Source organism: Elephas maximus, chromosome 2, assembly GCF_024166365.1.
Source record: "Elephas maximus indicus isolate mEleMax1 chromosome 2, mEleMax1 primary haplotype, whole genome shotgun sequence".
Taxonomy (NCBI): Eukaryota; Metazoa; Chordata; class Mammalia; order Proboscidea; family Elephantidae; genus Elephas; species Elephas maximus.
The window spans coordinates 149,092,723-149,108,124 of NC_064820.1; the positions used below are offsets into that span (position 1 = coordinate 149,092,723).

Below are 15,402 nucleotides of genomic sequence, written 5' to 3' on the forward strand. Positions count from 1 at the left end.
TTCACTAGATGTTCCATGAGGATAATAGCTTTGTGGTCAAGTAATACATATGGTACCCTTTTGCTTTCAGAGTATCAACACGTGTTAAAGGCTCTAATATGTCTTTCAGCAAAGATGTCTATTTGACTCCACTTAACTTGAGGTCTCCAAATTTATTTGAACACAAAGTCCTTTTATTTGAACACCTATTAATAGCTGGTGGAACTGCCAAAAACAACTAGTTTGCTTTAGTCTCTGAGTTAATGGGTTGATTTGACATCATGTGGGCAGAGCCATAGGGATTTTTTTATGGTTTGATGTTGCCATCTTAAGACTCATGTATAAATACATGAGGTCTAAGAGGCAATATATCTGTTAATAGGACTTGGTGCTAGTCATTTCACTACTCGAAGACCTGGGGTTAGATTGGACCCATGTAAGCATGCTTATGCTTATAGATTAAAAGTAGAAGTCTATTATAAATAATAAATCTTCTTAATATTAGGTATTTTCACTAGTGATTTATGATAAATGTCAAAGAAAACTATCAGTATGTCTGCTGTTGCATGATAGTATACCCATTTTGAGAGAACTTAATAGCCAGGCTGACATTTTATGCAGATCGTTTTTTATCTTTCTACCTATGGATTGCAGCAGACACTTGACATTCATGATGAATATTTCCTGAGACCTTTATGACACCTTTAATTGGCAAATACCACTAGAGCAAATAATTTCCCTCATAAAATGTTTTTATTCTGGCCCAACCCGTCATGTTCATGGAGTGCTCCACTTTTTCTTCTCATTCATTACCAGGGCTGTTGTGTACTTGGTAATTGACAATGAGAGGGAACATGTAGCTGTGGGGTGGCAGCCAGACTAGTTGAGTGACTTTACCCTCAATGACAGTTTTGCTAGGAGATTTGAAGTTATGTTTCAGAAAAATGACGAATGCCTACATGTTATGGACTGACCTTTGAAACTGCTCAATGAATAGCCAAAACTGTGAATGTAAAATCTGCAAATGCTAATTAAACATCTCTTGTTCTTTGGGTTTTCAAAGACATCTTCATCTTTCACTCCTGCTGGGAAGTAGGAGGATACTCTGGATTGGGGAGGGATAGAAATGCTTGTGATTCTTGGAACTCAGGCTCATTTTTACCATTGCTGGCCTCTTAGAGCAGGGTTCATTGGAACTGCATGGCCATGGATATCTCAGCAGCTTCAGGAAGTGATTGCTGTGTTTTGGAGAAAAACCTCAGGGAGCTCTTGGGTTAGGCTGAAAAATGATTTTTCCAGACTTAAGAAAACATGCTTGTAATTGCATCCTGGTTCCCCACCCCAACAACTCTATGCTTTCTAATATTAACCTCTGAGGTTACCTTTTCAGTGTTTTATCTATTTTATCTTTGGTACTCAGAGTCTTAGAAAAAAGCTATTTTTCTTGAAATTTGTGATTATTATTAAAATTAAAAGGGTAGGAATATTTTCTCAAACTTGGAATCTCTCTCTAGATGAATTCCACAGATATATGTTGTTCATTGGTAGTTGGTTTACCCCACCCAAAGTAAGATAATCAGGGAAGGCAGGAATAGCTCAGAGGCTTATTTGGGGGCATTAAAAATATCATTCCATTTTGACTGTGTGAAATAGCTGAGGGAGAAAAAACAAAAAGCCCTCAAAGATTGATCAGCCATCTTGCTTATATGGAAAACACATTGATATTTAAAGACATGGATCTTTGGAGCTTTCCAGTATTTAGAAGGACAAATGATATCATCTAATATTAGAGCAGATTCTGAAGACTCCAGAGTAGATCCAAAGTGGAAACATAATTGAATTTTACTCCTTAGACTTCAACCTGACCAGCCACTGTGTGTCTGAGGGCTACTGAGCAGCAAGGCCATTAAAGACATCTTGATATTGATGGAGAAGGTGGGATGAACTCACTCTCGAGAAGGTCTACTTGAGCTTTCTACCAAGGATTTTATATGCCTTTGGAGTAAAATTTCTCTAAGCCTCCCAGGTCCATGGGTCCCACAAAACCTCTACACTAAACCATTTTCTGCCCAAATAGTTCCTAGGCACAGAAAAAAAGCTCAATAAATGCTGTTGAAAAACCTGAGTGCTGTGTGTCTCATGAACACTTGGGAACTGGTTTGCCAGGTGATGGGGGCACTCTGTGACATGGTCCCTGCCAGTGATTTGGAGACTAGAAAGTCTCTTCTGTTCTCCAGGCTTAGGACCTAGTCAGGAATAACTATTGTTCCTCTCTCTCTCTCCTGCTGAGCTGGGGATGGAGGCTGGGAAGGGGTGGTGAGAGGGGTTCTAAGCAGTCCTGTAAAGCTGGCAGTTCCCTGCCTAGAGAGAAGTAGGGTAATTGGTGTCATCACAGTCACTTTGTGGGGACATAAAATATGGATGAGCATAAAGCGAGGCCAGCAGCTCAGTGCAGCAGGAAGGCCAGGAGAGGTGGGGAAGCTTACCTTCTTGACTTCGTATTTAATGGCGAGTTTGATCCTGCTCAGACTCGGACGGTGGTGGTCGGACCAGACTTGGAAGTTCACATCACCATTTAAAATCGCTTCCACCTCTTCTGTGTCTCGGCACAGGTCCAGCACGCCCACCACAAAATCCTTGCATTGCATAGATAACTTCCTGTAATCGTTCTAACAGAATAAAGAGAAATCAGGGGTGTGTCACACCGAGTCCCACAGATTGGCTTGTCCAGCACAGCAGTGTTGATCATCAACTGTCCACCAAGTGTGAGCTTACTGAGTGCGTTGGAACCAACAGGATGTGCTGAATTCAGAAGGCAAGACACTTTCTCTTCACAAAACAATCTAGAGGACCTTCTTCTCTAGGCCAGTGTTTGTCAAGGTGTGTCCATGGGCTACCTACATTAAAGTCGCCTTGGGTACGTGCTAAAATTGCAGATTCCCAGGCCTTACACCAAGCTTATTGAATCAGAATTCCTGGGAGTGGGGCCAGGAATCTGCCTTTTAACTTTGCTCTCAAGGTGATTCTGATGCCTGCCAAAGCCTCTCCTGGGCTCTTTCAAAGCAGCCATTCTCTGGGCCTAAATCTGAGCCATGGGATGGAGGAGTAATAAGAACATGAACTTCTAAGACTGGTGGAAATAGCACTTCACTTGCTTACCACCAACCTAAAACGGTGACTGTTTCACACAGGAAGTTTGGAAAAATATGCCTAATATGCTAAATAAAATAACAAATGTACACAGGTGTGCTTTCCTTTTATGTTTCAAAATCTACTTAAAAATTACAAATTTAAAAATCAAACATAATTTGAACCTAACAAGATCTTTTCTCGCCACGAGTCCTTTTTGTACAACAAATGAATAATTTATCTGTCTGCTGAGTAAACATTTTTAGACCTTGACCTTTTTATTTATTTATTTTAAACAAGTTGTCCCTGGATTTCTCTCTTCCCCTCTATACACATATCTTTCTGAATTATCTTTAAGAGGCTGACTTCCTTTTCTAGTGACATGCCAACATCTCTCTCTCCAAATAGACTGCTTAAATTCCAGATAATGATCCAAAATGTTGGACAAAAGAATGTCTCTGTCACCCTCATACCACCACTCCCCCAAAACATTTTCCCCTAAATGTTTCCTTGCTGGTTTCTTAGGTGAAATAAGATGATCAGAAACTACGCAAAAGCCAAATGTCACTTTCAGTGTTAAACAGTAGTTGGCAAAACGGAGTGCAGTTTTGCTGGATTCCTCAGCAAATAGCCAGGAGCCTGGCAAGCTACAGAAGCTCAGCCATTTTTGTGAATTAGCAGTGATTCTTGTCTTCTTCCAGGGCTGTTGGGTCAAAATGATACTTTAGAGAAAGGGGTAACTAAATGTGTTTGCTAGGAAAAGGATCAAGAAAATGTTTTCAGATGTGAGTGGCTACCCCTAAATTTGGTATACAGTTTAGGAAGAAGGGGTTTTCAAGAAATTCTGGATAGAAAAATCAGCTCAGACAGATTATCGTGGAAAAAAATTCAGGTAGGATTGTTAGGAACCTTCTAGGTCTTGGCACCTAGCTCAGTGCTGGGTCATGACATGAAGAGTTATGCTGTATGCTTCCTCCACCCCTAACCTCCACCTGTATCTATCCACCCATCCACCATCCACCATCCACCCATCCATCCATCCTTGAGGGCCCACTTGGTAACAGGCAATTAAAAATTAGCAGTGAACAAGGCAAATATGGTCTTTGAGTAGTGTTGGGGTGGAGAAGACTAGGGACCCTGCCTGGGCATGAGGAATGCTAAGTAAAACTTGCTCAGAGCTTGTCCAGGCTAAGATGCTCTGTAGAGCTGAGAATCCAGTTGGGAGATTCAAGGGACACTGTGCTCACAAAATGGACAAGTGGGTTGCCCCACCACGTGGGCTGGTTCAACTCTAGCAGCCCCATTGTTGCAACTCAGGTTCCCTGAGTCTCTGCCCTCTGTCCCATCAACTTGATTGTCTGTTTCCAGACAATAAGAAGTCCCCTGTTCCTGGTAAAATGGATACTGCCCTGTTGACTAGACCAGACCTCATCTCTTTGTGGAAATGCCTGTCTAGAGCTGAATGAATGGATGGGTTCAGGGAGAGAAGTGGAAAGGGCTGGAGCCAGCCCTTGGCCCAATCTCCTGATGCCAGGAGCTAGTTAGATTGTACTGCCTCAGAGCCTCTGCACATTTATGGGCTCAGTGCAGTTCAGAAGAGAATGTTCCCATTTCACTACAGACTTTCACTTCCCTGGGCTTTTTCAGCCAGCCTGGCCATAAAAAGGGCAGACATACCAGTATAACCAAAGCAGGGAATTTACTTTTTGCCTTCTGCATGAGACACTCAGGCTGGAAGGCAGCAAGCCTTCTGGTGTCTGCAGATGGCTGGCAGAGACAGACAAGCTGGCCCTGCAGAGATAAGGAGATGACATGGATGTGGCTGCAGATGGGTGGGCCAGGGCCAGGCCCATGCTTACCAGAGAGTGCCACAGGTGAGCATCTTCGGTGAATTATGATGATTATTATTTATTGGGTCAACCCAGAGGTCAGTGAACCTCCCAAGGCACACTCTGGTTCCTCAGCTGTAGTCGAAGGTAGATGAGACACACACCTAAGACTTGAGTTATGCTTTTTTTTTTTTTTCGTAAAAAATATTCCTACACACTGAGGTCTGCCAGCCCCAGTGGGTGTGATGGCTAGACAGGTGCTTTAACTGCGCCACCTCACTCAGTCCTTATAAAAACTCCTTGATGGAGGATCTGTTACTTTTCCAATTTATAGATAAGGAAACTGAGACTCAGAGAAATTAACTAATGAATTAAATCTACTTCTCTTCCTCATTTTAGTTACTTAACTGATCTTTGGGTCACTCTCCCACATTCCTTGAAGGTTTTAGCTCCTGGCTCACTGTCACCCTCACCAACATTACTGCTGCTGTTATTCTTGGTAGTTTAAGTAACCAGGAAAATGACCTTCCCGTTATTTCTGCCCTCTTGCTTCCTTGACTGCTTCTCTTCCAATGGCTTTTATCCATCACTTTCTTAGTTATTCCCAATAACTGAAGCTCCTCCATAACCCCAAATTCAAGTTTCCCTCTGAGCAACACCTCCTATATGTCTAGCTCACTTCCTCCAGCAATCTTTTGATTCCACCAGGCCTACAAGCCATTGAATATGCCACCTTTTCACTAGTTTTCATCTCCCTTAGATCCCTGCCTGCCTCCTTAAAAAAAAAAAAAAGCTTAAATTCCATGGTCAATCATTATAATAATTTCTGCACATATCATCAACTCCCTTGCTCTTATTTCACTCTCCTTACTGGATAAAAGCCGTACTTGGTTGAGTCTAACTCTCCACTGCTCTTCTGCCGCTGCACAGTAAATGTGGGTAGAGACTTCACAACTGCACTGATTGGCCGTGCTCTAAACTCATTAGCACCAACCTTAAGTGGTCCTTAGTGCTCCTGGGAAATTTCCTCTCCTGCTTTCTCAAACAAATGTTTCAATACCTTCTCCTCTCCTCATTTTCAGATGAGGACCTTGTATCTCATTTTATTGAGAAAATAGAAGCCATCAGAAGAGAAACTGTACATTCTCACATCATCATATATATTTGCCTTCATGCATTTGTGCTCATGTACTCTGTTTCCCTCTTGCTACTTTGCAGGAACTGCCCCTGCTCCTATCTAAGGCCAGCTTCTCCACTTGTACCCTGGATATCATCCCCTTAGGTCTACTCAAGGACATGGCTCCTGCAATCTCCCTTTCTTTCTCCTGCATTGTCAGTTCCCCCCTTTCTCTACAGGCTCAGCATACAAACATGCTGTTATTTCTGTTGTCTTAAAATGAAATTTCTCTTGACCCTACTTCCCCCTCCAACTGTTAGTCCAGTTTTTTGTTTCATTTTACAGCAAAACTCTTCAATAGAGTTATCTACACTTATTGTTCCCAATTGCCTTTTTGTCCCATTCAATAAGGCTTTCACACCCACTGACTCCATTGAGACTGTTCTTGTCAAGGTCACAAATGACTTTCATGTTGCTAAATTCAGTGGTTGGTTCTCAGCCCTCATCATATATGACCTGTCAAGTGCTTTGACTGTAGCTGATCATTCACTCCTCCTTAATACACATTCTTCACTTGGCTTCCAGCAGTGTACTGTGTTTTTTATTCCTGAATGACTACTGTTTTGAATTCTTTGTTGATTCATTCTCTGACCTCTTATTAATGTTCGAATATTCCAAAGACATGCCCAGTCCTTGGAATTCTCCTTTTATCTACTTACACTTCTTCCCTTAGTGATCTTTTCTGGTGTAGTGGCTTTCAATATGATCCATATGCTGATGACTCCAAAATTTATATTTATAGTTCAGGCTTCTCCCTTGACCTTGAGATTCATATATCCACTTGCTGACTTGATATCTCTACTTGTATGTATAATAAGCATTTCAGTCTTTAAAAATGAACTCTGGATCTAGTGTTCTTTATTTATCCCTATCCTTTTGGTTACTCAGGTTAAAAAAATCTTGAATTTATCCCTGAATCTTCTCCTCTTCTCAAACCCCACATATAATTCAGTAGCAAATCCCGAAAGCTCTGATATCCAAATGTATCCATAATCTGACCTCTTCTCACCAATTCACTGTTTTACTTTGGTCCAAACCATCATCATTTCTTGCTTGGACTAGCCCAAGAGTTTTTTTTTTTTTTTTTTTAATGGTAATAAGAGATTTATTGTAGGAGTTAGACCTTACACAAATAAGGGAGGAGCTGAGGAAAAGATCTGGAAGGGGGATTGATTTGGAGTACCAAAGAAATAGTCACTATCTAGGACCTCTGCAGCCAGGGTGTGGGTGGACCAATGGGAGCTTGAAAGGAAATCCAAAAAGCTATCAAAGTGGGACCACAAAGAGAGCTCATGGAGAAGTCTATGGAAGCTGTCCCCTCTGGAGAAGAATTTGCCTGCAGCATCTGTGAGTCCCTAGCTAAGCACCTGGATGAGGAATAGAAGAGAAACTGGGTCAGGAGTGGAGAAGAGAACAAGATGGAGCCCAATAGACACCTTGGCGTCAGCTCATCACCATAGTTGATGGTGATGACCTTTTGAGAATAATGAATTCTTCATTTCTGAAAGCCCAGTTGTATATAAGTGTTTCTTTTGGCAAACTATAACCCAAAACAAGTTAGGGAATGTTATCCTGGGAAGCATATTTCCTATATTTGGCCAAATTGACCTCAGAAATGACTCTTTGGCCATGTCTTTGGCTGGCCACAGTCCAGCACACCTTAGCTGTCTGTCTCTACTCCAGACTGTGAGATCAGAAGACAGAGATTATGTCCCATCCATTTTAGACTACTCAGCATCAGACACAGTGCTTGAGCTATAGGAGAGACTCAGTAGAGGTCTGAGCAATGAATGAAAGGCATTGACATGGCTGACCTGGAGTATTTGAGTTTTCAAATGCTTCGGCAGGTATAAAATGACTTCATGTTCAAGTCAATTCCAACTATTGGCAATCCCATGTGTTTCAGAGTAGAACTACTCCATAGGATTTTCTTGGCTGTAATTTTAATGGAAGCAGATTGACAGGCCTTTTCTTCTGCAGTACTACTGGGTGTGTTCCAACCACCAACTTTTAGATTAGGAGTGAGTGCAGATGGTGGAGAATGGTATGGTGTACTCTTGGGATCATTCTAACTGGTCTCCTTGATTCTCCCCTTGATCCCTATAGTCTATTCTCTACACAGTAGTCAGTGGGATACTTTGAAAAAGTTAATCAGATCATAGCACTGCTCTGCTCAAACCCTCCACTTGTTCCTCATCCACTCAAATAAAAGCCAAGACATTATACTGGCCTACAAGAACATACATTATCTAGCCTTCCCATTTTTTCCTCAATTTATTCCCTGTGACTCTCCCCCTCACTCAGTCTACTGCAGCCACAGTGGCTTCCCTGCCATTCTTCAGACACACTTGGCATGAACTGGACTTCTGTATGACTGTTGCCTTTCCTTGGAATGCAGTTTCCCCAGATATCTGCATGGACAACTCTCTCAATTCCTTCAGGTCTTTGCTCAAACATAATTTTCTCAGTGAAGCCTTCCCTGACTGTCTTTAAAAAAAAATTGTAACCTCCTCTGTTCCCAATCACTCTTCCTTGATATTTTTGTTTTCTTCCTAATACTTATGACCATCTGATGTAGTATATTTTTTACTTATTTATTTATTGTCCACATCTCCCACTAGAATGTAAGCTTCCTGAGGGCAGGGATTTTTTTTTTCTATTTTGTTCACAGATGTATCCCTAGACCCTAGAACATCTCCTAGAACATGATAGGTGCTCAATAAATACTTTTTAAGCCAATCAGGACAGTGAACCTGTCTAAGATGACATTACTAAGTGCTAGAGCCAAGATTCAAAACAGGTTGGTCTGACTCAAATTCTGTTCTCTTCTCTCACACAATTTTGCCTCTTGGTGAGCAGCATATTCCCTTCTGTTTAACACACGCTAAAACCTAAAGGCTCACTTGAGCTGACTCTCAATTAACTGGGGAAATAAAGATTGGCAGGGATATGGATATTTGAAACTTCAGAAGACTCTAGAGTATAATATGTAAGCACACAGGTTTTGCAATTAGAAGGACCTGTGGTTTGAACTCCTATTTTACTACTTGCCAGTTATGGGAAATTGAGCAAACCATTTGAACTTTTCTGCATTTCAGTTTCACTTCTGTAATAATATACACATCACGGAATCATTGGGAGAATTCTATACCAAAATAATGTAAAATGCTTAGTTAAAAAAAAAAAAACCCAGTGCCGTCGAGTTGATTCTGACTCATAGTGACCCTATAGGACAGAGCAGAACTGCCCCATAGAGTTTCCAAGGAGCGCCTGGTGGATTCGAACTGCCGACCCTTTGGTTACCAGCCGTAGCACTTAACCACTACGCCACCAGGGTTTCCAATGCTTAGTTTAGTGAATAATAAATACTGCAAATAAATCAAAACCTAGATCATAGTAATAATTGATAATAAAGATAAAACCAATAACTAGCTAGCTATTTTTGTAATTGTTATACAGCCTCATTTTGATTTTAAACTCCTGATCTCTTGTCTTTTTGATTTTTAATTAATAGAGTGGAAATAGGACTGGTCTATGAGTAAGAGGAGAACAGAAAATACTGGAGAAATCCAGTAAATACAGGAGAAATTTTTATTTTTATTTTTCACACACTCTAGATCTAATCCATATATCAAAAATACATCCTGAATCTGTTCACTTCTCTTCATCTGTGCCACCACCAGCCCAGTCTAAGCCACCATTCTCTCATTATATCTTAGCTGGTAGACCTGCTTCCACTCTGAGGCTACACTGTAGTCCAATCTCTACTTCATAGCTGGAGTGCATTTTTTAACAGCTTTATTGAAGTATAAGGAGCCTTGGTGGTACAACAGTTAAGCACTGGGCTGCTAACTGAAAGGCCATCAGTGGCTCTATAGGAGACCTGGTGATATGCTCCCATAAAGATTACAGCCCAGGAAATTCTATGGGGGCAGTTCTACTCTGTCACACGAGTTGGAATCAACTAGATGGCACCTAACAACAACAGCATTGAAGTATACTTGACATGCAATTAGCTGCACATATTGAAAGTATGCAATTTGATAATATGTATATATTTCTGAAACCATCACAGAAGTGAAGGTGATGAATCTATCCATCATCCCAAAAGTTTCCTTATGCTCTTTTGAAACCCTCTTCTGCTCTTCCCTGTATCCCCCCACCAACTGATCTTTTTTTTGCAAAAATTAGTTTGTATTTTCTAGAGTTTTAAATCAGTGAAATCACACACCGTGTATTCTTTTTCCCCTAGCTTTTTTCACTCAGCATAATTGTTTTGAGATTCACCCATGTTGTTATATATCAGTAGTTCATTGCTTTTTATTGCTGACTACTATTGCTTTGTATGAACATATCACATTTGAGATGTTCCCAGTTTGGAGCTATTACAAATAAAGCTGCTATGAACACAACTGGACAAATAAGCAAAATTATGATAAACAGAGAAAAAGGTTGAAGTTGTTAAGGATTTCATTTTACTCAGATCCACAATCAACACCCATGGAAACAGCAGTGAAGAAATCAAACAATGCATTGCATTGCACAAATCTGCTGCAAAAAGACCTCCTTAAGGTGTTAAAAAGCAAAGATGTCACTTTAAGGACTAGGGTACACCTGACCCAAGCCGTGGTGTTTTCAATCGCTTCATATGCATGGGAAAGCTGGGTAGTGAATAAGGAAGACCAAAGAAGAATTGATGCCTTTGAGTTATGGTGTTGGTGAAGAATGTTGAATATAACATGGACTGCCAAAAGAATGAACAAATTTGTTAAACTGTTAAATTTGTTAAAGAGACAGTCTTTTCTGCATTTATTGGACTTTGTCAAATATCAGCTGCTCATAGGTGGATGAATTTACGTTTGGATTCTCAGTTCTGTTCCATTGGTCTGTGTATCTGTTGTTGTACCAGTACCAGGCTGTTTTGACTACCGTGGTAGTATAATAGGTTCTAAAACCAGGTAGTGTGAGCCTCCCACTTTGTCCTTCTTCTTCTTCAGTAATGCTTTACTTATCTGGGGCCTCTTCCCTTTCCATATGAAGTTGGTGATTTGTTTCTCCATCTCTTTAAAAAATGTCATTGGAATCTGGATTGGGATTACATTGTATCTGTACATCGCTTTGGGTAGAATTGACATTTTCAAAATGTTGAGTCTTCTTATCCATGAGTGGTCAACTTTTTAAGAAACTGCCAAACTTTTCCAAAGTGACTGTACCATTTTGCATTCCTGCCAACAATATATGAGAACTCCAGTTCCTCACATCCTCGCCAAACTTGATATGATCACTATTTTAATTTTAGCTGTCCTAATGGGTATGTGGAGCCCTAGTGGTGCAGTGGTTAAGAGCTTGGATTCTAACCAAAAGGTCAGCAGTTTGAATCTACTAGCCACTCCTCGGAAACCTTATGGAGCAGTTCTGTTCTGTTCTGTTCTGTTCTGTTCTGTTCTGTTCTGTTCTGTTCTGTTCTGTTCTGTTCTGTAGGGTCACTATGAGTTGGAATCAACTGCACAGCACTGGGCTTGGCTTGGTTTTTCTAACGGGTATGTAGCAGTATGTTCTTACAGTTTTAATTTGCATTTCTCTAGTGGCTCATGCACATCATACATGAAGAAAGCAAGAGGTCATTAAAAAGACAGGAAAGAAAGAAAAGACCAAAATGGATGTCAGAAGAGACTCTGAAACCAGCTTTTGAACACTGAGTAGCTAAAGCGAACAGAAGAGATGATGAAGTAAAAGAGCTGAACAGATTTCAAAGGGTGGCTTAAGGAGACAAAGTAAAGTTTTATAATAACATGTGTAAATACCTGGATTTAGAAAACCAAGAGGGAAGAACATGCATTTCTCAAGCTGAAAGAACTGAAGAAAAAATTCAAGCCTTCAGTTGCGATATTGAAGAATTCTGTCAGCAAAATACTGAACGACGTAGGAAGCATCAAAAGAAGATGGAAGGAATATACAAAGTCACTGTACCAAAAAGAACTGGTCGACGTTCAGTAACTTCAGGAGGTAGCATATGATCAAGAACCAGTGATATTGAAGGAAGAAGTCCAAGCTTCACTGAAGATACTAGGGAAAACAAGGCTCCAGGAATTGATGGAATACCAATTGAGGTGTTTCAACAAATGAGTGCAATGCTGGAAACGCTCACTTGTCTATGCAAAGAAATTTGGAAGACAGCTACCTGGTCAACTGACTGGAAGAAATCCATATTTATGCCTATTCCAAAGGGAGGTGACCCAGTCAAAGGCAGAAATTATTGAACAATATCATTAGTATCAGACACAAGTAAACTTTTGCCAAAGATCATTCAAAAGCAGTTGCAGCAGCACATCGACAGGGAACTGCCAGAATTTCAAGCCAGATTCAGAAGAGGACATGGAACGAGGAATATCATTGCTGATACCAGGTGGATCTTGGCTGAAAGCAGACAATACCAGCAAGATGTTTACAAGTATTTTATTGATTATGCAAAGCATTTCACTGTGTGGATTGTAACAAATGATGGGTAACATTGAGAAGAATGGGAATTCCAGAACACTTAATTGTGCTCATGAGAAACCTGTGCGTAGATCAAGTGGCAGTTGTTCAAACAGAACAAGAAGATACTGCGTGGTTTAAACCCTGCGTGCCTCAGGGTTGCATCATTTCATCATACTTACTTGAACTGTATGCTGAGCAAATAATTTAAAAAGCTGGACTATATGAAGAAGAACAAAGCATCATGATTGGTGGAAGGCTCACTAACAACCTGTGATATGCAGATGATACAACCTTGCTTGCTGAAAGTAAAGAGGACTTGAACCACTTACTGATGAAAATCAAAGACCAGAGCCTTCAGTATGGATTATATCTCAATCTAAAGAAAAGAAAAATCCTCATACCTGGACCAATAAGCAACATCATGATAAATGGAGAAAAGATTGAAGCTGTCAAGGATTTCACTTTACATGGATCCACAATCAACACCCATGGAAGCAGCACTCATTAAGTCAAGCAATGCATTACGTTGGACAAATCTGCTGCAGAAGACCTCTTTAAAGTATTAAAAAGCAAAGATGTCACCTTGAAGACTAACAACCCAGGAAAGCAACCACACAGAGAGCATAGCTGGTGGCATAGATTCTGTGTGAACAGCTCTGGAAAGAAATGACATACACCTGACCCAAGCTATGGTATTTTCAATCTCCTCATATGCATTTGAAAGCTGAGCAATGAATAAGGAAGACTGAAGAATTGATGCCTTTGAATTATGGTGTTAGCGAAGAATATTGAATATACCATGGGCTGCCAAAAGAACCAACAAATCTGTCTTGGAAGAAATACAGCAAGAATATTCCTTAGAAACAAGGATGGCAAGACTTCATCTTACATACTTCAGACACGTTATTAGGAGGGATAAGTCTCTGGAGAGGGACATTGTGCTTGGCAAAATAGAGGGTCAGCGAAAAAGAGGAAGACCCTCAACGAAATAGATTGACACAATGGCTGCCACAATGGGCTCAAGCATAACAACGACTGTGAAGATGGTGCAGGACCAGGCAGTGTTTTGTTCTGTTGTACATAGGGTCGCTTTGAGTCGGAACCAACTCGTCGGCACCTAACAACAACAACAGTGGCTAATGATGTTGAGCATCTTTTCATGTGTTTGCATCTGTATGTATTCTTTGATGAAGCGTGTGTGCTCGGGGCTCATTGAGCTTCCTGAAACTCTGGGTTTATAGTTTCCATCAATATTAGAAAAAAATTTAGCCATTATTTTTTTGAGTATTTTGTGTATGTGTGTTCCCACTTCCTCTTTTTCGTGGTCTCTAATTACACGCGTTTTTAATTACATGCGTGTTAGGCTGCTTGAAATTGTCCTGCAGCTCACTGATGCTGTTCTTTTTATTAACGTTTCTTTCTGTGTTTCATTTTGGATAATTTCTATTCCTATGCTTCAATTTCACTAATTATTTCTTTTACAATTGCTAAACCTCTGTTATTTCCATCCAGTGTATTTTTCATCTCAGACATTTTAGGGGCACTTCCCAGTAGTTCCCTGGTTTCAAAGCTATACCACTCCTGTGCTTCCCCCTCAGGTGTGCCTGGTCCCTGGGCACATCCTGCCCATCTTGTCATTTCTTTCTAGAGTTGTGTGCACAGAATCTATGCCAGCAGATGTCTTCTCTGTGTGGTTGCTTTTCTGGGTTGTTGTTCAATGCTGTCGGAAAATGACTATACCTCGTTCTGTCTCTCATTCCAGTTGGTACTCAGTCTGTTTCTTCAACTCTCTGTTTGATGCTCTGGGATCCGAGGTTGTTTTTTTGTGTCTAATTAGCTTCTTGAGTCATTATTGTCAGAGGGTTTTTGTGGTGTGTGTATCTAAGGTGCCATGGTGACTGGAACTGCTACTTAACAATTTTATATATGGAATACAGCCATGACAACTGTCTTAATGTCCTTGTATGCCAATTCTAACATCTATGTCAGTCCTTGTTCTGTTTTTATCGATTTATTTATCTTTTCTGCATACTTAGTTAAGGGTAGAGAAAGATGGTTTGTTAACAGCTCTCAATGGAGGATCTGACTGAGACAAGCCAATATGAAAACTAGAGGGTGGTTTGGTAAATAATGCATATAGATAGACTTAGGGAGGAATCAGTCCCACATCCTTCGTGAATTGACAAGCATGAAACGATCTCATTTTCTTATTCCTTTTCTCCTTACCATCCTCCTGCCCTTTTTTCATTTTATATTTAAACCTTAGTTCTAGTTACTGTGAGGGACATAGTAATTAGTAGGATATGTTTTCTGTCTTCAGGGAACTTCCAGCCTAAAGGGGAGGACAGGAAAGGGTCTACCACCAGTATAACAGAAGACAAAACTCTATGTTGGGCATACCATACAAATATCTGCTTCAATGTTCTATAAATGAAGATAGTAGTCATCAAGATAAAATGCTGTCCAGCTAAAAGTCTCTCATTCTATGCTACAACAACTCCAAACTCTTAAATAAGTTGTAAATTTGACTCTCCTCAACTAGATCATAAATATCTAGAGGCCAGAAATCTCTCCTTTTGCACCTGTGTAGTTGGCGCAACTTAACATATGTGAGATGCTTTAGAACAAATAATAAAAACTAACATTTCCTTGAGTGCTCACTATATGTCAGCCACCGTGCCAAGCACTTTGCATGCATGATCTTTTTTAATCTTCATATGGACTTATTATTGACTCCATTTTACAGATGAGAAAACTGGAGCTCAAGGGTAAAGTAGCTTAGCCAACACAACTGTACCATGTCTCTGA

General features: G+C 40.4%; 1 protein-coding gene across 1 annotated transcript in view; it reads right to left on the reverse strand.

Annotated features, from left to right (window-relative positions):
* The window catches only part of TRPC7 (transient receptor potential cation channel subfamily C member 7), a 184,505-nt gene that overhangs the window by 113,287 nt on the left and 55,816 nt on the right, over nucleotides 1–15,402 (reverse strand). Inside the window, exon 3 of the mRNA XM_049868664.1 lies at nucleotides 2,466–2,648. Within this exon, the coding sequence (XP_049724621.1) occupies nucleotides 2,466–2,648 (183 nt within the window). The remainder of the gene's footprint in view (nucleotides 1–2,465; nucleotides 2,649–15,402) is intronic.